Below are 27,902 nucleotides of genomic sequence, written 5' to 3'. Positions count from 1 at the left end.
GTATCGACGATGAGGGAAAATACGACATTTCGAATCGGATGAATGGTTTTAACAAATATGTCCAGTGCTTGATTAATATATCGATGATCTTACTACTTTTCAGATAGACGTGTATGTGTTAGGTAGCGCAAATTAAACTTTTAAATAGCGACATTCGTTGATGTTGTATGTGTCGTGTGTATGGTGTACAGAACCATATGTATTTTATGGATACAATTTAATCTTGGGCTGCAGAGGCTACTTGTAAATTAATATCTTGTTTGAAAAGATAAAAATTAATTAATCAGGCCCCCGTAATTTCTAAATTAATATCTTGCTTATAATTTTTTAATTAAAAATATATGCATTAACAAATTGTATGTACTTCATGCTCGTATTTCATAAGGATTATCGTGTTGATAAAAATTATCTTATAATTATCGAAAATTTGGATTTATATTTGTGAAAGAGATAGCTGACTGTTGAAAGGGGCTCGAGATGCTCATTTTGAAAAATGTTTAACACACGCTTGAAACTGTGTAAAATTTAATTCTACGGCGTACATCGCGTCCATAATTAATACGAAAATGATAGAGGTAGCTTATCTACTCGCACTTCAGTAACCACTTAACATTAAATATACTTCACGAAGACGTTAAATATAAATTCAATGTAACTCATCTTTTATTCGATGGAAATGTTATCCCTTTGATCAATTAATAATATGTTTTTGTTTGCTTCTGTTAACTGTTCCAAGCCCCAACATATATGATGACACGAATTTATTATACGCCGCTTATTTTTCACAATGATGGAATAATTTCTCTCTTTTGATAGAAATGATATCGACTACGCTTAAAATTACACGTATCCGAAAGCCAAAATGCTAAAACTTGAACGTGTGTTAAATCACTTGTAATGAATTCTACATTCACGAGAGAAAAAGTCCGATAAACTGAATACCGTAAGCGTAGATTTCAAAGGCAGAATTCGTTATTGCTGCTTTTATTTTTAATTCGTAAAGCCAGATGTAAAAATTGTACTCGATACACATACTGCTGCACGCAGACGCATAAATAGATTCGTATCATGCGATCAACAATTTTTCAAAGTTCATACATATATCCGTAGATTCATAACTCTGAAAGAATGCACAGAAAATATCTGCTAGTAAGTGATAAATTCGCCTACAAATTATAATATTGGGTTGGCAACTAAGTGATTGCGGATTTTGTTATTAAATGGTATTGACAAAATCCGCAATCATTTAATTGCCAACCCAATAGCAATCGATCAGATCAAATATATCAAATTTCGTAACTTCACGCGACTACAAAAAGTTGGTTTACAAAAAAGTGGAACCTGATAGAAAAAAAACGCTTCATTGGGAAACCAGGGTACGTGGAAATACTTTTCTAGGCACTGTAACTGTAAGCTGCAATCATTCCAAAACCATAAAACTTATATGTACCAATGCGTCTTTTTATCACAATCGATCGTTACGAACGGCGAACTCGAAATTTTCAACTTACGTGCGTCTTCTCTTTTTCGCGCAAAAGAAGAATTGTAATACGAACGTGCTTTCGTCAACGTATCTTTTCGTCGCAATCGTTCGTTGAAAAAGTCGAGCTCACGACATTCGTCTACGCGTATATTTTCTTTTCGTCGCATAAAGGCTCGGAGATCAAACAGGGAGTCCGGTGATGAATTACAAGTTTACCTATTTATTTGTCGAGTTTGTCGCGTTTCTGGTCGCGCGTCTGTCGTTCCTACACACCAAAATCGCGCGAAACGAAACAGATTTTAGCTAAAGGGTGACGCGGCGCTTTGACGACCAACAAACGCGTCGAGTCTCGCGTATGCTCGTATCGGTTTCCAATCGAGCGTATCTGCTTACCAGTGAATTGGATCAAAGGTCACTCCAATTAATCCGACATACCGTTCGAAGTTGGCGAAATTTGCTAAGGATAATCGAAGTTTGACACACCTCTTCACTTTGACACGTCGATATTGTCTGCGTTTGAGTGGATGTCGGGCTGAACCTTGAGCTGCTTCGAGCACAGCTGCTCTGACGACGTTCGAACAGCTTCTTGAATTGCGCTTGGATGGAAATTGCTAGTAAAGAACGGAGCCAAAAACTCGACCGGTAAGGGAAAGATGATGGTTGAATTCTTCTCCGCAGATATGTTGCTCAATGTTTGTAGATATCGTAGCTGTTGGACATATAATGAAAAATTCAGCGAACGTTGAATTTGTCTTTTAGCCTTTTCTATCGCGGAGTAGTTGAGGGGCACGCTGTTGTTTAAAAGTAAAGCGATACTCGCTTGTTTCAAATCATTCGCGTTAGATATTAAGTTTGTTTCGAACCCCTTCAAACTAAATTTCTTCGAAATATTACCGTAAACGAATAATTATAATAAAGTTAAGTTGTATCGTAGCTTGCAACTCGTAAAATTTCGCTACGATATTAATTCGATCAAATTATCTTACGAAAGAGCCCACCTATGGAACATAACACACATGCAACTATGTTTTTACAGGAAATTTTTTAACGATTCTATTGTATCATAATTCAGTTAGTCGGTGTTGAAAAATTCGGATTCTTCCCGCGCACCTTCAATGGCCATTTGGATTGATATTTTCGAAGCGTTAATATTTTTCGCGGTTTTTCACCTTGAATTTACCATTCTAATTTCGCTGTACGTTCTCCATGGAATTTAATTACAGTCTGTTGGTTGATCTTTTATTTTACATTCTGTTTTATGGAGAAATTGTACAAAAATTTACTGAATAAAAGTTCAACATTTTAATACAAGCAAGTCTCTTCGGTGCACGCAATTACGTTATGGTAAACAAATGCGTCTGTTGTTCGAGCGTGAAACCTTATAAATGTAATTAGTAAACATATATCTACTGCAAGAAACGTTGCGACAAAAATATTGCGTTATTGCGGCGTTGATGTTGAACGCGTTGATTATCAGAATACGTCAGAACCTAAAAGCTATCGCTTTCGTTCTAAATTATGTCATGATATTATGTCGTAAAATGAATAGAAAGTGCCATGTGCAAGTGTCTATGGAAATTGGCAAGTTAAGTTGGGATTAGGTTCTGGTCAGGTTTCGGTCCTGTTTGGATGGATAGAATGGTTAAACGAAGACTTTCAAGAGACCTGCGTTGATTTCGTTACCAACGACTGTAGAAAGGTCGCCATAGTAACGGTTTAGAGAAACCAAAATAATTCGTTGGACGAAGGCTTAATTTAGTGGTACAGTGTAATTAACGGTAGATTCTCAACCACACACAGAGCAGCGAGAGAAGCAACGCAGTGGAATTACAAAGATATCTTTGACGTTCCTCGAGGAGACAGTCTGGAACGTACCTGAAGAGCAGCTGGACTCATGGAGATGACATCACTGGCCTCTTTCAGAGCACGGGAAGCCAGCATCTCTCCTTCCGCTGCAATCACTTTGGCCCGTGCCTCCCTTGCGGCTTCCGCCTCCGTGGCCATGGCTCGTTGCAGCTGCACCGGAAGTCGAACGTCCTTTCTAAATCACGAATATCCGTTACGTTTCGTTCGATCTACATCTACCTGTCTATGCTTTGATGATTACGAATAAAATTTACTCGCAAAGGGTAAAACTAATTTCTTGAGTGAATATCGTAAGTTACATGTAAAATTCAACTAAACCAAAGGTCTATCAAATTTATTAATATTAGTAGAATTTACCATAGTTTTAATTTCAGTCAAATGAATGCAAGCTCGCTATTTGATATGTGGCGGCACTTGACCACGGAACTTTCCAACGGCTTCGCGACACAAAGCGCTATACCTTCAAAGCGTAAGGCCGACATGCCTAATGTACCATCGATTTCTTACGGTTTTTTCGCCGAATATTGCATACGCGGCAAACGTCGCAGACATCTAATAAACGCGTGTGTAGTGGGGATATCGAGGGGCAACAAAGAAAAGAATCCGTTTGGTTTCCAACCAAAGATTTATTCTGCCCCCAGCTGCGAAGTGCGAAAGGTTAGCGTCATAGCGAAGCAGAGGCTAGTAGAGATAGGTGATTATTAACTCTTGATAGTTAATCGTTAATCGTTAATTGTTGACCGTAAATTGTTGACTGTTGATTGTTAATAGTTTAATAAACCTTTTTTGTTAAACATCAAGAGTATTTCTTGTGAGCATCTTCATCAACATACCACCTCAGATATTATTTTTATTAATATCGATCGTATTTATCACTATCGGCCGTAAGAACGGTCAAGTTAACGAAATCAAATAAACCCATTGATCTATGAATATCTGGATGATTCAGTTGATCTTATCTCTTATAAATTTAAACGTTCCTCTGCATGTGGCTCACATCAGCACAAAGAGAATTCGATAAGTATTTGAACAGCAATTCGTTTGATAGTGCTCGTTTCCACTTCAAGTTCAAAACGACTGTTCGCTGAGTGCAAAGGACAATACGGTCCGTTACGAAAGTAGTGTCGACACAGAGGTCACATAAAGCAAAGAAACCTCCTTTATTCCGGCCGTGTCCATGGAACTACGCCAAGCAACTTACCCTCTTCATCGTAACTCGAAACTATTCGCAAATGTGTCCGCTCTTGCGCGCTCCTACAGAATGCCCCATTGCGCGTGAGATCTCTTTTAAGAATATGGATGATAAAACAACTTCATCTTTAACCCACAACTATGTATCTTACTGTGTACGTAGCTTTGGTTATTTCGAAGTCATATTTCTACGTTGTTTTACAGAGTTTTCCAAAGACAATTTTTATTTCTCTATGAAGCTTGAGCCGAGAAGTTTCGAAGTTTTACTGATATTATCTCAGGCGATTATATATTGTTAGAAGATACGATAGAAGAACAGAGCGATAGATCAATAATTAAAATCGATTCATCAGCTTGAGTCTTGAAAAAGACGCCTGAATTAAATGAATTTAGTTGTATGTATCTGTTTAATATCGTGGTCCTACATCAATTGAAATATATGTTTCTGGACACGTTTATTGCACTGGAAGTGAAGTTCTGCGTGGAACAGGTCTGTCCCGGAAAAGCGAACTGAAATGTTCACGGAACGTTGGAACAAAGCACAACGTGCTATTACAAACACGACTAAACCGAAGAACCACAAATATATAATTTTCACGTAACTATAAAAATGTAATACTATGAAAATAAAATGTATAGAAGCTGATAAAAATGTTGTATCAAAAAATAAGGCAATGTTGTTGATTTAAAAACAATTTATTATTAATCTAAAAAATGTGGTTCATTAATTTTTAACAATTAATGTTAAACCCATTAATTAATGTCACCCAATATTAATTTATAACAATATGCTCTCATTAATTAAAAATAATTATATTCTTAATTTATAATAGTTATACCGTTTGACTATTATACAATAGTATAGTTATTTTCTGCATAAAGAGGCATTTGATATAAATTAACATAGTTCTGAATCAAAAACTAATACTACAAAAGTATGAATTTAGTTTTACATTGTAAAAATTATTAAAATTGTAAAAATGGTTATTGTAATAAATTTTTAAAGGTGTCAATTTGCAATGAAAGTTAAAAACTTATTAAATTTCATTGTATTATAACGGACAAATCAGTTTTTACAGCAGCAAACCGTTAACGAGCTGTTTACTTGTTGTCACCTTGTCAAGATCATGTCATAAGGTATATAAGGAACACGCGACTAGCGCACGAGTTTCTTTCTCTTCGAACTCTCGTACTGTGAAGATCATAGAAAAACTGTTACTAATTAAATTATCAGTTTATAACGTTTGCGTTATTTACCAACAACATTTAAGCTATTAATTTACTACATTTAAACTATTAATTTACAATATTTAAGTAATTAATTTACAACATTTAAGCTATTAATTTACAACATTTGAGTTATTAATTTATAACATTTAAACTATTAATTTACAACATTTAAGCTATTAATTTACAACATTTAAGCCATTAATTTACAACATTTTCGTATTCTAATAACGAACATTCATAGTATATATTCTAATAACGAACGGTTTAATTCTTGCAAACGATTGCAATGCATTCACGGTATTTGTAAGCATTTGTTCGCTATTGAGAAATATCTCACAATTTTCACCCAATATTTTTCATACTTGTTCCAATTTCTTAATAATAATTCCTTAAGTTTAAAGAAATAGCAGTATTTTCTAAATAAACGTTTGATAAGGAAAAGAAGAAAATTGTCAAAACGATATTTAACTTCTTTTCCACCCTCCCTACCCACCCCTTTATTAAAAAGCTTTATTTTCAGGAAATATTTGTGACCGCGCGCAATGCGGTTTGTAGTGTTTGCTAATAGTTCCTTTTCAATATTTTAAAATCACGATAGTTTTGATTAAAGTCGCGGAAACGTAGTCTTACTTTATATATTTTTGAACATTCATTTTCGGTATTAGAGTCAGTGCATCTCTCAAGAGGATAAAGCCTCTCCAGTGGCTGAAGAATGTAAGTAGTTTTATAGAATGTATTTCAATTTGTTCTTTGTATTTCGTTTGAATTATTGTTAATTAAAAAATAAAAATGATTGATAATTTAAAAAGCTATAAATGTTTTTTTTGAAAATTGGAATAGATTGTTAAAGTGTTAACATTCGATTAAAATAACATTATCTCTGATATGCATCGAAAATCGCTGAATTCAATTTTTTTCATTTGAAACTTTTATATCAGAGTTTCATTTTGCTACATACTTATTACGGTTTTTTAGAATATAAATTTCTATCATTACTAAAGATACAAATTTAATCAATTTCCATTTTTTATTATCTCCAATTTTTTAAAAGATCACTCATCGTGTTCTGTTCTGTAACAGATTTTTCGCAACCTCCACTTCCACCACTGGACGGTTCAACGGTTCCTGCCTGATGTTAGTCTTCCTGATGATATTCGCTGGGATGGCGCAGTATCCATGGTACGCCCTCTATTTCTCCACTTCGAACGGTGAGTCGCATGCATTTCTGTTCCTCCGGTCACTCAATCATGTCGTAGGATGAAAGGTCCGAATCGGCACGGGTGATCGTTTGTATTACGTAGAATTTTTTTGCGAGCATAGTGACCGCGGGTATTTTTTATACCCGTGAGTAGTAACACTCATTTTTTCAAATTTATTAGTTTAGGATAGGTCGTCTTGCACATCGCGATTATAATAATTAGTTTTTTAATAATTAGATTAAACATATACACTTAAAAATATATTCGTGTTATTTATAAATATGCATGTTAATATTCCGTATGAATATTTGCAAATGGCAAATATCTACACGAATATATCTATATGACATAAATATACTTGATCTTACACAATGAATTGATCGTGACAATATTAAGTCACATTAGTTTATTACACTTCAGCTAGAATTCAAAATATGAATTAAAATTCATTTTTTTCCGTACAAGAATGTGTGAAATTTTACGTGCAAGAAGACACTTCGCGACAGGCAGATTTTTTAATCAAAGCAATAATTTTAAACACTGCTTCTGCATTTTCGAGTATGTGCTTTGATAAAGAGATCGCCTGAGATTATTTCATTCTTAGTAATATTTTTAGAGTCAATTATTTCATTTCATTGAGTTTCAGACCTTTTCAATTAACGCTATCTTTATTGCAATATTAAAATTTTGTTCCGATTTATTAAATTAATAAAGTAGAGTTACTTAGTTACTATTAAATTAATAAAGTAGATTTAATCAGAAACTAAGTAGTAAAATATAAAATCAAAGAACGTTAGTCCGTTAAATAAAAATTACACAAACTAATGATCTTTTTAGATCAGGATTTTCAGGTTTAACCCTTTCCGTGCCCATTGTCAGGATCTCATTCACGTGCCCAGGTGCTACTTGAATGGGAGAAAGACATTGGGCACGATGACCTAGAATTAAGTAATGTAATAATTTCTCAGCGACTGACCATGTGTTAGTGTATCGTGCACGACGTATTTTCCACATTATGTGTGTGTGTGTTGTTAGGTCGTGGAATTGCGTCGCTTTTTCTCATTCCTTAAAACTTGAAATATTAAAAATGTCGAGACATATATCGATTCAATTTACGTCTCGATACGATTAGAATTTCTGATAATATCATCCACGCGACTAAGTGTACTCATACTCTTAATATCGCTATCAATCGCAATTATAATTCCAAGTTTACTTATATCTATTTTAAAAATATAATTTCCTCAGACGTGTTTTATCACGTATTACGCAATGGTCACTAGCCTTCGTCAGTCGATTTCAGGAAAAAGGTACGTACCTTAGAGTGTGCATGATATATTAAGCTCGGGTGTCGGAGGCGTCCCGGGACGTCCTCTCTAGTGTAGAACCTTTGCGCCCGGGCGTTTGTGTGAGAACCGTGGAGCGAGTGTGTTGGTGTGCCTGTTTTGCCATTTTTAAATATAGCGCTAGGTAGGATAGGTAGCATACTTTCTGGTATGTCTGTTAATTATAAGTAGGTAGGGCCGGGCAGGTTGGCACAGTCTCTGGTCGGGTAGGCGCGTTTTCGCGTGACCAACCTGTTTCTGGAAATTTATTTGAAAAATCGACGGTGAAACTGGCACGAGTAGAGCATGCTCTTGTCTCTGGTTTTGCCTTTCGATTTTTCGAATTTCGCGGTCGCGGTCGCGAATGGGCTCGAAACGAACGTTTATTGCTCGAGCACGCACGTGCGAGTGGGCAACGATCACTGCTGTGATCGTTGATCAGTCCATGTGCACTTCAATCAGCTTCCGCGGTTTATATTTTTATTTTACCTTTATAAGTTTTTTTTTTGTTTGCGATTTAGAAGTCTCGAGCTTAGATTTAAGTTACAGCGGGCATTGCGCCCGAAGAAGGAAGAGGCTATAAGCCGAAGAGGCCCGACAAACTGTCACTCAAGAGGGCAACTACCAATGGCTCCCCATCCTCTGGATCATCCGGAGCATGGGAAGTCATTATCGTTACTACTTTGTCACTATGCTCGCTTTTAGTATTTGTAGTAGTAGTAGTAGTAGTAGTAGTAGTCTTTGTTTTTTTGGCCGATGTATATATCGGTCCATCGTCCCATTGGGCAAATCGCGATTTTTCTTATTAGTGTTGCGACAAATTAATTACGGGTTGTATTAGAGTTGCGAAATAATATCACGGCTTTTCATTAGTGTGGCGAGAAAATGATTACGGTTTGAATTAGAGTTGCGATAAAATGATAATCGCGTTTGTTTTAGAGTTACGAATTACGGTATCGCGATTGTCTTTTGTAATTTTTAGAATTTTTTCTGTTTTTCTGTTTAAGTAGTAATACTAGAATTTTTAAAGTAGCTTTTTCAAATAGTAAATAGTAATTTTCATTAAATTCACTTTAAGAATTAGCGTTGCGACATTGTTCCATTGCGAGTTCTACTTATTTTTCCTATTAGCGTTGCGATAATGAATGCTCGCGTTTTGTTAAGTAGAGTTGCGTTCACAAACTGCCCAAACCCTCCGACTGCATTTGTCGGATACTGCTCCTGGATCACGCGTACAGCCTAAAGAGCTGTACAAGTGTGATCGTTCATCCGCAACCTCCTAAATGGTTGCACTGCGATCTCTCGCTATTAGTGTTGCGTATTGCTTAAATACGAGTGCGTAGATTTATACTTATTAGCGTTGCGTATCAGATATCGGGAATTTTCAGATTTTTTTTTTTTTTTTAATGGTAGATTAATTGATATTGCAGATATAAGGAAGCACTCGTCGCGTTTGATTTTGAGAATTTTCTGCTTCATAAATATTAGTAGTAAATTAGTGTTGCGAAACAAGAATATTCAGTTCCACTCTCGACGTGTTGATCGGGTTTATATAGAGTGGAAGACGATTGAATTTTAATAGCCCTTCTGGCTACTGCTTTGTTTCTTTTTCAGCGCCCCTTATTAATGCGCCCCTTATTACTACGTTTATTACTGAAAATACTGCTATAAGACATATTCCTTTGTCAGCGTTAACGTTACCATGACTGCTAAAATACAGAACTTTATTACGAATGTATAATATATATATATATATATATATATATATATATATATATATATATATATATATATTTACATGTATGAAATTGTGAGCGATTTCATGCACAACAAAGTATTATAATGAAATATCTTAATGTTGCTACGAAGGCTTGAAATATTTTTTAAAATTTAATTCATTGCAATTGGAATTAGTGCTGGTGATTGTTCGTTCTTAGAACCATAACTTTTAGAATTTTTTCGACCGCGATATTTTCACTTCAATCTTTTAACAGTAATGTAGAATTTTATAAATATTCGAATTTCATTTGCACGAAACAAAAGTTTCGTCACGAAACAAAGACATCGTCACGTTTGTAGCAAAAATTCTGCAAAAAATGACTTATGCACATACCTTTCGGTTTATTATGTTGCAAATCACTATGTGGTTGTAGAAGATAACAGATACTGTTAAAAGTTAAAAGACAAAGCAAGTGATTGTATAATAACCGGGGTTTCTCTCATCTTAGTTATTCCAAATGAACTTTTCAATTTTTAATTCAGTTTAAATTCAATTACTTAAAATTCTTGTTTCCAACGTAACCCTAGTTTCGATTAAAAGATACACATGATTCTCTATATTTGCTAAAATTCAATCAATAGTAATTTGATCTATAATTGACCATTATTAATAGTTTATATTTCATAAAATGTTTCATAAAATGTTCTCGTTTTAAAAATGTCTGTTTCTTCCATATACCAAATCCAGTAAATGAGTTTGTTTCAGATTTATCCATTTACAGAAAATACGTTTCAGTTACATATACGAACATTTCATAGCATATTAAATATGTATGCTAGATGCCCAAATGATTTTTCTTCCATCGTCTGATTGTTCAGGCTTCTTCCCGTTTTCCCATTTTTAAAAGAAGAATATTGCGGTCACGTTGGAGTATATAACTTTTCGATATCTTCATAAGCTTAGTACAACGAGTCGTATGTCTCTTTTGCAAAACTCTAAATTGTATATACAGTGTCAGTACTTTCATTTCCTTTCTGTGGTTCCAAGTTAGACATATGTATCATTGATACCGAATGTTGCCAGTACGGTTGCGAATTATTGTACAATGTTTGTACCGATCGATGTAATTGTTTTCGCAGATTAATCAGTTGATTAATTTTCAGAAAACGACTACATTGATAAGTACAAACATTGCACAATAATTCGATACCAAGCTCAGAATCACGCTAATACAGTCCATTTTGGATTACGAAAAGCCACGAAGAGAATTTTGGATAATCTAAACTGGACTGCAACGTGGGACGACATTGGACACCGTGGGACGACATTGGACACCGTCGGACGACATTGGACACCGTTGGACACCGTTGGACATCGTTGGACACCGTTGGACACCGTTGGACACCGTTGGACACCGTTGGACACCGTTGGACACCGTTGGACACCGTTGGACACCGTTGGACACCGTTGGACACCGTTGGACACCGTTGGACACCGTTGGACGACGTTGGACACCGTTGGACACCGTGGGACATCGTTGGACATCGTTGGACATCGTTGGACAACGTGGGACAACGTGGGACAACGTGGGACAACGTGGGACAACGTGGGACAGCGTGGGACAACGTGGGACTACGTGGGACAGCGAGGGAGCAACGAGGGACTCCGTGGGACAACGTGGGACAGCGTGGAACAACGTGGGACAACGTGGGACAGCGAGGGGGCAACGAGGGACGTTTAACAACGTGGGACAACGTGGGACAGCGAGGGGGCAACGAGGGACTACGTGGGACAACGTGGGACAAAGTGGGACAACGTGGGACAGCGATGGGGCAACGTGGGACAGCGAGGGGGCAACGTGGGACAACGTGGGACAACGTGGGACAGCGTGGGACAGCGTGGGACAGCGTGGGACAGCGAGGGGGCAACGAGGGACTACGTGGGACAACGTGGGACAGCGTGGAACAACGTGGGACAGCGTGGAACAACGTGGAACAACGTGGGACAACGTGGGACAGCGTGGGACAACGTGGGACTACGTGGGACAGCGAGGGGGCAACGTGGGACAGCGTGGGACAACGTGGGACAGCGAGGGGGCAACGAGGGACTACGTGGGACAACGTGGGACAACGTGGGACAGTGTGGGACAACGTGGGACAGCGAGGGGGCAACGAGGGACTACGTGGGACAACGTGGGACAGCGTGGAACAACGTGGGACAGCGTGGAACAACGCGGGACAACGTGGGACAGCGAGGGGGCAACGAGGGACGTTTAACAACGTGGGACAACGTGGGACAACGTTCAACAACGTGGGACAACGTGGGACAACGTGGGACAACGTTCAACAACGTGGGACAACGTGGGACTACGTGGGACAGCGAGGGGGCAACGAGGGACTACGTGGGACAACGTGGGACAAAGTGGGACAACGTGGGACAGCGAGGGGGCAACGAGGGACGTTTAACAACGTGGGACAACGTGGGACAACGTGGGACAACGTTCAACAACGTGGGACAACGTGGGACAGCGTGGGACAACGTGGGACAACGTGGGACAACGTGGGACATCGTGGGACAGCGTGGGACAGCGTGGAACAACGTGGGACAACGTGGGACAACGTGGGACAACGTGGGACAACGTGGGACAGCGTGGGACAACGTGGGACTACGTGGGACAGCGAGGGAGCAACGAGGGACTACGTGGGACAAAGTGGGACAGCGTGGGGGCAACGAGGGGCAGCGTGGAACAACGCGGGACAACGTGGGACAGCGAGGGGGCAACGAGGGACGTTTAACAACGTGGGACAACGTGGGACAACGTTCAACAACGCGGGACAACGTGGGACAGCGTGGGACAACGTGGGACAACGTGGGACAACGTGGGACTACGTGGGACAGCGAGGGGGCAACGAGGGACTACGTGGGACAACGTGGGACAAAGTGGGACAACGTGGGACAGCGAGGGGGCAACGAGGGACGTTTAACAACGTGGGACAACGTGGGACAACGTTCAACAACGTGGGACAACGTGGGACAACGTGGGACAACGTGGGACAACGTGGGACAGCGTGGAACAACGTGGGACAACGTGGGACAGCGAGGGGGCAACGTGGGACGTTTAACAACGTGGGACAACGTGGGACAGCGAGGGGGCAACGAGGGACTACGTGGGACAACGTGGGACAGCGTGGAACAACGTGGGACAGCGTGGAACAACGTGGGACAACGTGGGACAACGTGGGACAACGTGGGACAACGTGGGACAGCGTGGGACAACGTGGGACTACGTGGGACAGCGAGGGGGCAACGTGGGACAGCGTGGGTCAACGTTGGACTGCGAGGGGGCAACGAGGGACTACGTGGGACAACGTGGGACAACGTGGGACAGTGTGGGACAACGTGGGACAGCGAGGGGGCAACGAGGGACAACGTTTAACAACGTGGGACAACGTGGGACAACGTGGGACAACGTGGGACAACGTGGGACAACGTGGGACAGCGTGGGACAACGTGGGACTACGTGGGACAGCGAGGGGGCAACGTGGGACAGCGTGGGACAACGTGGGACAGCGAGGGGGCAACGAGGGACTACGTGGGACAACGTGGGACAACGTGGGACATCGTGGGACAACGTGGGACAACGTGGGACAACGTGGGACACCGTTAGATACCGTGGTATGCGTGCGTTTTAGTCTTAATTAATTGTAAGATAGATACCTATGTTAAATGCATTGTGAGCTCATTCTGTACAACGATACTTATCCATCTTGGAACGAAATATAAAGATCTCGTTTCCCTTGATTTCCTTGCTTATCATACTTGAAAATTTGTACCCGCGATTTATCGGTTCACGGTCGTTCAGTTCTATCAAACTGTACCGTGATGTACTCGCTCGTGCGTATGCCGGGTACGTACGGGTCAACGTGCACTGGACAACACTTTGGATCCGTAAGGCGGCCCAAGGACATCTCAGTCTTGGTGACTGCTCGACGACTGCTCGACGTTCGCACCGGATCGCGGGAGTTGTCGTCGCGCCGGTGATGCTTACGAATCTGTTGGGGATTCAGTCGTGGATCTGCACTCCTGTCCGATTGGTACTTCGGTACTCGGTCAGGGACCTGCAATTTCACGTCCTCCGTAATCCTGTTCGGGCCCGCGGGGGTGGGCCCCACTGTTCAGTTGAGGCCATGCCTTCGTAATCCTGTTCAGCGGCCCCTCCCCGGGTTCCACATGTTCAGTTGGAGTGTGTTAAGTTACCGGCCTATGTGCTGGATCCACGGCTGTATCACCAGCGGCTCACTGGCATCATCGGTTGGCGCCATCGACCGCGATTCGTATAAGTTTCGAACGGTGAAACAGGAATCGAGTTATGGTCAATTCTTGGGATTTTCGCTGATCCTTAGGGTTATCCGGTGCACGGGGGTACGTCGCGTAGGTTTGTTAGTTCGTTCGTTAGCTACATTTTCTTTCATTCGTTCCAAGTTAGATAAATCTGTCTTTGATACGGAATGTTGCCAGTAGGGATGCCAATTGTACAATATTTGTACTGATCTATGTAATCGTTGTGTGGGAGATAGATGTTGCGATATGTATGTTTTGTTCTACGTTTGTAAGTGCTGCGTTGGAGATATGTGTTTCGCAGTTAGGCTACGAAACAACTATTTCTTTACGCAGGCCCATGGTCAAGTAGAGTCGGAACTCGACATTCTGCGAATGGGTTGAATGTCGAGATCGATGTGTAATGTTAAATAACCCATGGGCGGGTCTCTTACGTAGTCACCTCCTCGTGGTGAGACCTGGTAATTGGCATCGTTTTCCAAAAATTAATCAGTTGATTAATCTTTGGTAAACGATACCAAGCTAAGAATTACGCTCCAGTCCAGTTTGGATCTCCAAATGCCGCCAAAAGAATTTTGGGTGATCTAGACTGGATTGCACCGTGGGATATCGTTGGACACCGCTGGACGCCGTTGGACGCCGTTGGGCGCCGTTGGACGCCGTTGGACGTCGTTGGACGTCGTTGGACGTCGTTGGACGCCGTTGGACGACGTTGGACGTCCATCGCGATTTCTAATTATTTTTCCTTTTAGTGTTGTAATAACGAATGATCGCGTTTTATCATGTAGAGTTGCGTGTACAATATGCCCAAACTCTCCGATTGCATTTGTCGGACACTGTTCCTGAATCACACGGTACAGCTACAAGAGCTGTACAAAGGTACAAAGGAGGTTTGCTCGCGTGCAAGGGTATTTTGGTTGATTTTTAATTGTCGATAACTAAAAAACAAAGCCAAAATTGCAATCTCTGTGTGTTATTTTGGTTTCAAGAATCACTCCTTAGATTTCCTGGACACCTGTAGCTAGACATCCTGTATATCATAATTTTTATTTAAACCGCCTAGCCTGGGTCTCGTCGAACCCGGTCGTTGGACACCACGTTCCATACTTTGAAAGTTAACATTCCCTAATGCAGGAGGTTAATCGGAGTTCGTTGGTTGGAATAATTTTAACTTTGTATCTCGTATTTTCGTGAGGACGTGGCGAGGTGGCAGGTGTCGCAGACGGTTCAAAAATTTCGCGATTATCGTATCTGTTTGTCCGCCGACAAGCAGAGTTACGCCTCGTATACGCTCGCACGCTATACGTGGCGGCTTATACATTTAAGAGTGGCTTTAGTTCGAGGTAAAAAGCACGGCTTTCTTTGGCTAGTTACACTCGACCGAAATAAAAATGCACTCCGTCTGCCTTTTACGTTTCTCCATTCGCCAGACGATGGTCATTTTTAAAACAACAAGATACGTTGCGAACGTTAATCCAAATATACGAGCGCGACGATATTTTATGCAATGCATACGTTGCCAAAATGCACTTTGCCATCCGGTATAGTTGACAGCGGTATAAATAGACTTCCGACGTTGCTTTCTTCCACTTAATCATTAAAAGTCTCCAACTATCCGCAAGGATCTGTATGCATCTGTTTGCATCTCGGCAAATTTCATGCGACGGAAATCTATTAGGACGTGTATTAGGTGGAAAGGATATAGCGTGGTCATAAAATCAGTTGCATCAAAATCTAGAGTATTCGAATTTGATCTTCCACCTTAACATCGTAAGAAATATCATTCTCCCGACAGGAAGTAGCAGATATGAATGCCACTCGTACAGTGATCCTCACAGATCTTTCACGTCCTCGCAAAGGGCCTCTTTAGAAAGGTACTCGAACCTTTTTCATCTTTAGAAATAGACGGCATCAGTGTCTTCTTCCTATTGGGGCGCGCGACGTTGTGAACGTCGAGACTAGGGCTCTTCTTTTTCGTACATCTCGTCGAGGGATCGCAGCCACCCTCGAATACTGGCGTTTATGTGCGCTCACGTAGCGCACGCACCCTTCTGAGCATGTTACGTTCACTGTGTATCGCGTAGTCCAACTTCCCTTTGACACTTCACTTTTTCATAGGCTCGAAAAGGCTCGAAAATAACAATTTGATTTTGTTAGAGGATTTGAGAAAAGCTATTGAAGTTCCAAGAGAATTCTTGAACCCCATACTTGTATATTAATAGTTATTTGACACTATTAAAATGATTTAGATTTCTCATAAGCGATATCAAAATTATCGATCGAAAATAGAAACGAGAGGAAACGTTACGATCGGATCAAGCGTAATATGAATAACGAAGAATAATAAGGAAGATGGCAACGTAAATTGTAATTTCAAAAGATGGAGATATCGGTTCAACTAAATTAAAATAAAATTAAATATGAAAAGAAAATTAAATATTTCGTGTCTGATATATTCGTTCTTCTACAGTCTAGGTACTTTAACGCAGCAGCTTTTCACGTCGCGACTGGTATCTCAGGATAGTTCCTGAGTTAGGTTCTTAAAAGATAGCACGGTTTCAGCTTTGTGACGATTCCGGGACATACGAGTATTTAACTACGTGCATGCACAGCCTCGAGTGCCATCGAGTTATCACGGTCTACCAGAGTGGTTCTCGTTTCCCGTGGGACGTATTCTTCAACGTCTCGACGTTCTTAAGCTCGTTGCATCAAAGAAACGCGACCGCGCGCAAGCATAACTGAAATTATACCCCACCTGTTCCTACCTTCCAACATGCATCATGTTACTATTGTACTATATTCCGAAAGTTCAATCTAACTGAAAGAAGAACACTTTTTAAACAAACATAGATATCATTTTCGTTTTCTCAGATAGCTATTATAATAAAGTAGAACTCGCGTTCTCCCTGTAAATTGACACGAAATCGAAAATTCCCTCGATATCGCGTCCACCGTACAAGTCGAATGATTTCATCGAGGTTGTCGATACATCTCGATCATACACATTTTTCATCGTATGTTCTTTCCAGCAAGTTCAATGGAACGAGATATACTCACATCGTAGAGTAACCGCATCGATTGAACTCTCTTCCGCGTGAGATGGTATTTATCGTTGGCTTATACATCAAGCATTCATTCGTTTCACAATGATCGATACGACGCCGCGAACCATTCTTCTTCACGGCGACTGATTTTTGATTGTATTTAGCCAAGCTGATTTCCAATCGACTATCTGGGCGGTCTATGAAAAGCAGCAGAGAACATTTCTTCGGACGTAAACACGGATTCCGTGCACGATGATTGATCAATCGGACGTTAATTCAGTGACGAATGACATAGTATCTCTTCGAGAACTCGTCTCGGCTTTCCTTTTAACCAACTTTTCGATTTTACCTCGGCGAACAACCAGAGTTGACGCCTGCTTTACTCGTTACGAATCGTGGGCTCGTTGTTTGCTGCGTTTAAAGCGGATGTTCCAGCTTTTAAGGGTTGTTGGGATACTTTAAAGAACGGAGCTTTCAACCAGCAGGAAGAAATTCGCCGCGTCAGGTTTCGATTAGCCATCGTATCGAGTGTACTTACATCTCCACGCGTTCGACCTTGACACCCCAAGGATCCGTAGCTTCGTCCAGAGACGTCTGCATGGTGTGGGAAATGGTTTCACGTTCCGAGAGGATCTCCGCTAAGTTCCTCGTACCGAGTACCGTTCTCAATGTACTAGCCGCCAGTAATCGAGTAGAGTGACTGTAACATCATGAATTTTCTTTTATTAACGCTAGAACCAGCAAATAATAGCCAGAACAATTTTAACAGCAACCTTCGTATTGATTTCTCCAAAATTCAAAAATTTGTAAAACGAATAAAAGTATATATCGATTCTATTTATTTATGTTCTAGTTCTAACGCCCAGCTATACGAAATATAAATATCAACGTGGAGAATTTGCTTCTGAAAAGTAATAATAGGGACATTGACTAAAGCGGAAATAATTTCATCTTATAGGAACGAACATAGAAAAAAGCAGTATGTTAACGTCGTAATTAGTACTGCGGAGAATTTTGTCAAATTTCGTGTCATGCCAGCATGAATACTCGTACAATTACGCCGACGTCTTTTCCATAATTGAACATCGGTCTGGCATGCTCTAGTTAATTAAACGTCGGCCGCTTCGCGAAGGCTGTCACGTGTGTGGTTTAAAAACGTGCGTACGAGGACAGGACATTGGCCAGCGCGTTCTCACTCAGCGGAGCATTAAATCCTATCTTTCTACCAATTTCTACCTTCCTTCTGATGTCTCCTGCTTCTTATTAGCAACTAAACTAATCGCACTTTTTCCAAATACTATTCTCGATGAAAGACGAAAGAGGAACACGTTCGTTGAATTTCCTAGAAACGCGTTGCATCGTCGCAAGCAGCGAAAATTCTTGCTTACTCGGAGCCACGATAAATCTTATCTTTCTACCAATTTTTAGCTTCCGTCTGACATCGATTCCTTATTAGTAATTAAACTAACAGTACGGATTGATGTTCTTCTTTTTTAAACAAGGAGTAAAAAAAAAACGACTGGTTGATGGAGTTTGTTAGAAACGCGTTGCATCATCGAAACAACGGAAACTCTTGCCTCAAATTATTGAACACTAGACAGGAACACTACGCGAGTCGACGGCGGACTCAATTGCCGAGATTTCCAGGTCGATCGTGCCGGCGCAACTTTTACGCAATTAATCAGGCTCTTTCTCTGCATGGCGCAAATTATCCAAGTAATTTTGTCACGCTCTCGTAATTCCTCGAGGAGCTGTCTCTCGCATTTTTCTCCAGCATCGGTGATTCCCTCTCCGGATGGTTCTGCTCCGTTCTCTCGGAACTGTACGGCTCCCCTGATGCTAATTAAAATTTCAGAAAATAGTGTCCGCGTTAATTAACCCAGTCGTTCAAGAAGTTCTAATTAATTCGCCGTGTCTCAAAAATTTCGTCACCTATGTCCCATTTCGTCTTAATTCAAACCGCAAATATGACGAACAGAGAGAGAGAGAGAGAGAGAGAGAGAAAGAGAGAGAGAGAGAGAGAGAGTCACCGTTATATCTTTTCATAGTAGCTCATCCGAGTATTTGATCTTTCAGAGAAATTTTTTATGAATTTTTTATGAATATATCATCCCCGTGGCACAAAATATTTTGAAATTTTGTCTGCGTTGTAACGACGTCATTATTCTATTATGATAATACGCTGCATTATATCGCGCTCCATTATGTAATAAGACGCGATACGTCCTTATATCGATAAAATATCACGATTATATTGATAAAATTATGCAATGAATTTGAAAATGTATACAGGAATTAGAAGATATTTGGTTATTCGAGAAGTTCGTAGCGTTTTTATTATGAGACGATGAAATATATTCATATAAATTGTTAATTTTTATAATATTTAATAGACAAAACAATTTTCTATCCAGGTTCCATTTCTTTAATAATAATCGCAAATATACGAGTCGGCATAAATTGCAACGTTAATGAAGTTTCAAGATGTTTCATATAACGCGTATATTATATTTGTAAAAATTATCCCCAAGACTTTTCGGAGACGTTGTATTTCTCTAATTTTTTGATTCTGTTTTTCTTCCATCAAACGTCGTTTTCGATTAACGTTTCGTTGCTCGAAAAAGTTAACGCGAGAATAGGGGAGATCGATCGTTACGTCGAAGAATAAATTAATAAGCAATTTTCGCGTGGAATTTCGGTAAAATTCATGTGCAAATGGTCGAACTTTCAATTCGATGTGACGACGCCACCGAGGAAATTGCGCGATGATGTCGCGCCACATCCAGTGTATTATTTTTTTTTTTTTTTTTCGTGCTTCGTTCAAACCAAGAGAAAATCGTGAGTGGTAATTTTCATTCCTTCTCTCTTTCTTTCTTTTTCCCACCTCAACTCCTCGTCATTTTTTCCCTCGTTGGGTCGTACTATAACACGGTCGCGTTCCTGCGTTTTCATTTCGTTGTTTGTATTTGGTGATACGCGGGCGAGAAGAAATAGAAAAAAAGAAGGTGGCGCGAGGGGAACAGAAAACTAAATGTTACGAGTCTTTCAACGAGCTGTCGCTGGTCCTTTCGCCAGCCATTTGCATTACGCGGATGAAATCTCTTTTACGATAGCGTACATTTCCTCGGACGGTTCCACTTCCGTCTCCCTCGCGACGCATTAGCACGCTTTCTGCGTGCCGCGTCCATTTTGCCAGGTTAGAAGGGAAAACACGGTTACGGTATTACCGCAATTAAAAATTTTATGTGGTTTACGACGTAACAGGGAAGAGCCTGGTGTTCATTCTGATATTATATAAGATCAGGTACTTGGTTGACCCTATAATTTTATCACTGTCATATACAACTGGTTATTCAAGTAGAATAATCGATGAGATCGACGTGTATGTACGTCAGTTTTGATTTCAGCTATTTGTAAATTAGCCAAACTAACGCGTGACGTTCTCATAAAATTTCGGAAAACGCTCGATATTAATTTTGCTTCGCGAAGCGAGTAGAGAAGTATCTTTAATCGTAACAAACGTAGGCAAAACGACGCGCTTTCCACGTTATGCTGTATATTTTGTTATACCAGCGTCGATAGAACCACAGCTAAACGTAACTGTGTCCAACGATGTACAATAGGAGAATTTTTCGCATATTGAATTGATTCATTTGAACGAAAGGTAACAGACACTGGGAAAAATTGATAAACTTGTACGAGTTCAGAGAAATAGAATTCTACTGGTTTCAAATTTACATTGTGATGGAAACCTACTGTATTTCAACTTAATCAAATGTTGAAAATTTACAGAGATGCAAGTTGAGATTAGTTTGGCTTTTTACAATTAGCGATACATTTGTGCGAGATCTATGCTGCCGTGTATTTCATTTGCTTAATTAAAGGGTAATTCTATGCTTTCGATATTTCCTGCCTTGATTCGTTCAAACCAACGAATCGATGGGATCGAACTTCACGTACCTGTAATTGGCTATCTTGATTACGGCATTCAGTGGCTCCTTTATGCGGTAGTAGATGACCGCGTCGACACTCACCGTGACGGAATCCTTGGTGAGAACTTCCTGCGGTGGAACATCGAACGACACCGTCCTCAGATCGACGCGCACACAGTTGTCCACGCATGGCATCACGAAAAACGTCCCTGTTAAACCATGGCATCGTTTGGTTAACAAATATTTGCCTTGTCGTTTTTCATAAAATCGAACGCGATTGTTGCAGCGTTCGACTCACGGGAGGGTGAATATATTTTCGTGAAATTTTCCAATTCAACAAGTAATTATAAGTACTTAAATTTATGTAACAAATATTGATTTATACGTTGCACTTATGACGTTTACACGGTGTTTGTTAAATACACAGATAAATAAATATCGTGCCCCATTTCGATATATAAACGAGTATCGAGCGCCAAATGAATTAATTTTTATTCAATAATCGAGAACAAGAGGAAGTCGTACTTAATTTGATATATTCGGAAAATCTGTAGAAAATCATATACCGGAGCAAAAATGTCTATTTTTAATTGAAAAATCCGATATTCATATTCGGTAAGCATTTATCGTTATATCGAGGTATCTGCCAATAAATAAAGATTTATTCCAAAATATTTATGCGTCAGTGAATTATCGAATTTACTTTTTCACAAATGTTCCCTTCTTATTTTCGATTATTGTCAAAAATGTACCATAGCGTTTCACGACTCGCTAGACAAGTTACACGATGGGATATGTCGAAGTGTTTATTTGCGTTGTATTTCGAAAATCATTGTCAATCATTTTCGGCTTCTATATTGAAACGTAAGCAGTGGTCTGGCTAAAATCAGTATCGAAAAAATTGTATTACGAACCCACGGTGTTCATAAATTGCCCTTCAATTTTTCTTTTTAACCACAGTTAAAATATAGCAGTCAACGGAGGAAAAAGCTAAAGCAAACGAACGTGAATTAAATATAAAATTTCATACAGCTTTCCCCTATTATTTAAACCATTTTCTACTTCCCTCTGTTCGGAATTTCAATCATGTCGAAGGTTTCCTCGCGTTCGGAGCACGATCGCGGGCTTATTATTCAAACAGCTTGTTTCGGAATGAAGAAAAGTGAAATTGCGTTGCCTATTTACCTGGGCCGTAAGCGCCGCTCTTCAACCTCCCCATTCTGAATACAACGGCTCTTTCGTACTCCTGCACGACCTTGAACGTGAAGCACAGCGAGAAAGGAAACGTAACGAGCACTAGTAAAAACGACCCTATGGTCGCGATCACTTCGACGAATCTCGTCATTGCGCCGACCTTGTTGTCGTCCATCACTTCCACGCGTGCCACCGAGGAGTCCTCTATTTTCCCAACAAATAAACCATAGAAAAGGAAAATGACGGGCGTTGGCAGGGTTACAGGAGGAATTACAGTCCGGCCATAAGAGGGTCGAAGCTACCTACGAACCTTGCACAACAAACGTCCAGTTTCGCGAGCATAGTGGTTACACTGATTATATATAAAAAATATATAAATAAACGTGCGATTATCAAGCGTTTACAGAATCATTTCGCAAAATAATTTATCGACTAATAACATCAGGGAATCTATAAGTTGCAAGTTATACGGTTTCTTTTTTAACTGTAAAATTTTATGTCAAATAATATAATCGGATAACTTGTAATTTGAAAACTTTACTTTCAAAATTTCATTCGTTTAATCATCGAACCGGTTGCTGTAACGTACGAGAATTTATTAGAAAATAGCGAGAGGAACGTTCGTCTACGCTTTCGTCGTTACAAAATTTTGCTAAAGCGAAATACGAGCATTTGTTCTCTTAGTTTTAAACACGCTATAACGTTACGCTACGACGCAACGGAAGTCACGACGCTCATCTCAACGTACATCGAATCGACTGGCGAGATAGAACGTGGAACGTATCGCAAGCGCAATCTCTTTCCGAAAGGGATGGAAAACGTTTGGAGTTTCGGTGGAGTAATTAATGGATGTTCGATGGGGGTGATTTGTCACTGGTTATACGGTCGACGATTTCCTTCCGTTCGGCGAGCGCGTGTCCCTTTTCGGTGATACCGCGTGCAAAAGCAATCATGCAAAGGCCTCTCTCGCGCGCACGGATCGTCCTCGGTAAATTGCGCGTGAAATGGAACGGCTGCCAGAAAAGTAATTCGTCCCCCACCCATCCACGGGCTTTCTCATTAATTTCATCGCACCACTCTGCGTTTCTCTGCTTTTCTTGAAAGCTCTTCAAAATCCACCGGACGCGATTTCGCCCCGTCTCACCGTTCTATTGTCGCGAAATCACGAGAATCTTGGCATCGAATATCGCTGAGTTTATCATTTAACCTGTTCGAGTCTCGTTCACGTTGACATTAAAGGCTACGATTACGGTGAATGAATTATTTTTTCACGTACAATCTCCGCCGTGTCCATTGTATCGTCGTTATTGCAACATCCTGTATTCCACTGTTCCGGTGTATCGATAGCCTAAGGCCGGTTTCACACGGAAATACAGGCATCATCGATAAACGTGAATGTTACTATTTGTTTCAATACTTCGTGATAGGGTACACGTCCGTGTGGAAACAGTCCAAGGCAACAAAATCAACGGAATCACGAGCGGAATTTTAAAAGAGGACGATTCGGCAGGCGGTTTATTTCTGGATTAAAATACGCATTAATAAGCTGGGAGTTCGTTAAAGGGACGAAAGCTGACGACGGTGTAGTACAAAACATCCGGCGTTAAAAGTACGATTGTCGATGATTTAATGTTTATCAAATCAGACGCGTACAGGGCTGGAAATGGCGTCTATTTTAGATCATGCGATGCGCAACGCGAGCGTTACTCGCTTGAAATTATTTATACCGTGAATCTATCGCGGCGTTACGAGCAAAGAGTATCTTTCTTTTTGTTTCTCTGTTCCGTTGACGAATAATAGCTTGGTTCGAGTATCGATACTTTGGAACGAATCGCATTTACTAGATGCATGGCTACGCCGCATTATCGTTCCTGTCGTCGCAAAGAGAGAAAGTACAGCGGAAACTATGCGACATTTGTTTCATTGTTACAACTTTCGTCCCCTTTCCTTCATTTCTTTTATTTCGCCACGACTTTACAATGACAATGAGAAAGTATCGGGTCATTCCATAAGTAACGTCCTATTTTACTTCGCATGTTGAATTTTTTAAGGAAAGATCGAACGTTGATTTCGTAGAAATTTATAATCAGCAGTTAGAAAGATTAAAAATGATATTTATACGGAAGAAACGATAAATAGTGGTGGACAAAAGGAGTAAACCTGTTTCATCGTGACGAAGCTCATTTTCTGTAGAAGCGACGTTGAGAAAAATAAAAGAGCATAATCGAAGGGCACAGGTGAAAAACATAAATCACATTTCCTGTTTTTATACGGGCTCTGTCCTGAAAGCGACCAACTTGTGGATATATCTTTCCACTTGGGTGTGCTGTTGTGAAAAATAGGGTTTTACCATTTATGGGAGATTTTTATGAGCTCTTTCTACCAAGCTCCGTGACCCTGTAGATATTTAGTCGACAATGGTACGTCGTTCCGTACGAGACGAAAATCGCGAGCGCTGCATTTCACGATGACCGAAATCGTTGAGCAAAGAATTTGCGTTAAATTTTGCAAAGAATTTGGCCATTATTGTTCCGAAAGCATCGGCGCAACCCGCAAAGTCACCGGCGCCATTGTAAATGGAGACAGAAATGATTTCGCATTATATAAACTGCGAAAATTACAAGGAAAGGACCGACAAAGGTGCGGAATTTCTCAAAGTTACACACGTAGACATGAAAATTACTTATGGAACGATCTGATACTATGGAGCAACGTGGTGTCTCACTGAACTCAACGAAGCACTCGACTCCACCGCTGTCGGTTTTCGCGCATCCGTAGTGTACCATGCCGCGAAGGACTCAACCGCCTCTTTCTATCCGCTCTTTGCTTTGCTTTGCTTTGCTTTGCTTTCCTTTCTTTCTTTCTTTCCTTTCACTGTCCGTTTCTTTGAAGCACAAACTGAACGAAACCACTCGGTCGGACAGACTTTGCTTCTCCGACTCCGAGAAAACTCGCTGCAACGTTTCCGATACACTTTCCACTCTTTAGTTGTTCCCTCAGCGATCAGCCAATCGCTGCATCAAATTTCTTCGAGGTTCTGCTTTACCTGTCAATTCGAAACCCATCGGTTTTAACACCGTGTCGAAGAATACGCGAGAATCCGTGCACGGTGAAGGCGATTCGGTTACTAAAGCGGCGCGAGAAGTCTGGCGAGAAGCTGGCAGATTGGATGAACGAAGGCTCGATTCCAAGTAGAAATAGTAAGAGCGTTCGATCGCTCGGCCGCTGCCACACGCGTCGACCGCAAACCTCTACCAAATTAACCGGTCGTCATGCCATGAAAGAACACGTTCGCTGTTTATATACATAATGAGTAATTGCACAGTGTGCGGATCGACGAAACGCAGCATTTCGCTGTATGGCGACCGTCCAAAGAAGACGAGCTTTCTGGGCTTCGTCATCGAGAACGTCGACCGAGACGAACATTTTTCGATACGGTAGGTAAAAGATTCATTTGTTAAGAGGGAATTTTAGTTAACGATCGATCGAACGTACTTCTGCTGACTGAATCTACCGGCTATCGAACTCCATTTATGCGGAGATCGGCCGAATAACACGTACGATGTACGTACAAGCGGACGTGAGACGATTCCTTACGAAAAGATTAGAAGAAGCTACAGGTTAAAATTGCTTCATACGACGCTTCGTTTTCGAGAAACGGGGAAAAAATCTTTTGCTCAGGACGCCTTGTTTACGGGCAAAATAAATTAGAGCATTTATCGTACTCGTGTACTAGGCCAATTCTTGACTAAACACGTTCAAACTCCATTTCCTTGGAAATGAAGCCGACTGTGAATGATTGATCTGGCGCTAATTAAAGTTCCGCTCAAATGAGCAGGACTCTGCTGTACTTTACAAAATTCTTTTGTCGAATCTTATCTTCCTTTCTGCCAAATTCGTTATCGTTATGAGGGGAAATTGACTAGTAGCCGTAATTTCTGACTCGTGGCTCGTGAAATATCACTTGTAGACAATAAGACGCGAAAATCTCTGCCCAGGAGCCGCGTCGGGCATCGGTGTTTGCAGCGTCGGTAATCTAAACATTTCCCGTCATCGAACCGTTGATGATCGGTTTTAGTCAGTCGCCGAGAAAATGTCAAGAGGCCCAGATCCGAAATTTCGGACACCTTCGTCGTATAAAACGCTTGAGTAAATCAACTTTTTTTTATTATTTAATTTGTATTTTACAATTTGTCCAGCTGGACATTCGGTAAATTTTTCTAGCTTAATTGCTAAATAATATGTGGATGGCTACCCCCAGCGGGATACCAAATTTGTCTATTTTATTTCTCTAGTGAGGTCAGTGGGGTGTTTTCTTTTTAGTCTTTTTTCTATGAGAGTTTTGCTCGCTTCAGCAGCCAGCTGGTTTCGATTTGTTGCCGTTCTTTCCTTGTATTTTTCTGCGTAGCTGCCGATTTCTTCTTTGACCATTAGTATTTTTAAATCTTTGCGTATATCCTGAGTAAATGAAGGAGACTCATTTTTTTTTCAAAAAATTTATTAGCCCTTTTCCTACACACTAATAACATTAAGTCAATCGCGCAAAGGTAGCTTAATCGTCTGATTTACGGTTACGATTCGATCAACCTGGCTCCTGTGAATATTTCAATGTCTCGGTAATTAAGATTCCTCAGCCGGTCGCGACACCGAATGATTCCACGAGAAGAATCCGTGAAATCGATTTAACGTTGAGTTTCGTCAGGTCGACATTGGGGTTGCGTGCTTTATTCTCGTAATTGAGCGTTTATCGCGGCGGACGGAGTGAAATTTGAGAATTTTCCAGAGAATGAGAGCCGCACAGGCAATCTGCGCTTTAATTCTCCGATCGGCAGGAATCTCGGCTCCGGAAACGAGAGGTTAACGCGTTCCGGACGAGCTTTCTTTGAACGACTAGAATACACGGCGTAATCGAGAATAATGGGGAATCGAAAGCAGCCTGTTTAACCCATTATTTTGGCAACCGCAATATGCTGGCTCGTTTGCGAAACCGAGATGCCTGAGATTTCCTGAATTTTCCCTTTTCGCTGGATTAGATGTAGACTGATAGTTTCGCTTCCACATCTCCCAGAACATTCCAACTTTTTGTAATTTGTTATTTTACATGGACCGTTTACTTTGAAAGTGACGTAGGTCCATTTTTCGAAAAACTGACGTTTACTTTAACGTGAAGTTTTTATTGATAAAAGATTTATACTTTAAATAATAAACTATAAACAAAATGTTCTTTTGTTTTAATCGATTGAAATTTCGTTAATTTCGTTAATACGTGGAATTACGTAACCATTTATTTTGAAGATGGTACAAGTCTATTTCTTGTAATTTATTATCCTGTTTAAACAATCGATACATCAATAAACAAAAACAAATAATGGCGAATGTA

General features: G+C 40.5%; 1 protein-coding gene across 1 annotated transcript; it reads right to left on the bottom strand.

The window, feature by feature from the left end:
- LOC100651904 (band 7 protein AGAP004871-like) lies at positions 1 to 25,632 on the bottom strand. Its single transcript, XM_012318985.3, has 6 exons — positions 25,248 to 25,632; positions 22,514 to 22,726; positions 21,357 to 21,537; positions 17,935 to 18,096; positions 3,359 to 3,524; positions 1 to 2,192 (listed from the first exon to the last, which is right to left on the bottom strand). Exons 1-6 carry the CDS (start codon positions 25,306 to 25,308, stop codon positions 1,971 to 1,973), a joined length of 1,005 nt encoding a protein of 334 aa, XP_012174375.1. The 5' UTR covers positions 25,309 to 25,632; the 3' UTR covers positions 1 to 1,970.
- Positions 25,633 to 27,902: the final 2,270 nt, after the last annotated feature.

Source organism: Bombus terrestris, chromosome 2 (assembly GCF_910591885.1).
Source record: "Bombus terrestris chromosome 2, iyBomTerr1.2, whole genome shotgun sequence".
Classification (NCBI taxonomy): Eukaryota; Metazoa; Arthropoda; class Insecta; order Hymenoptera; family Apidae; genus Bombus; species Bombus terrestris.
Note: the sequence above shows the minus strand (reverse complement) of the source record. Positions and strands in the feature narration are given on the sequence as shown.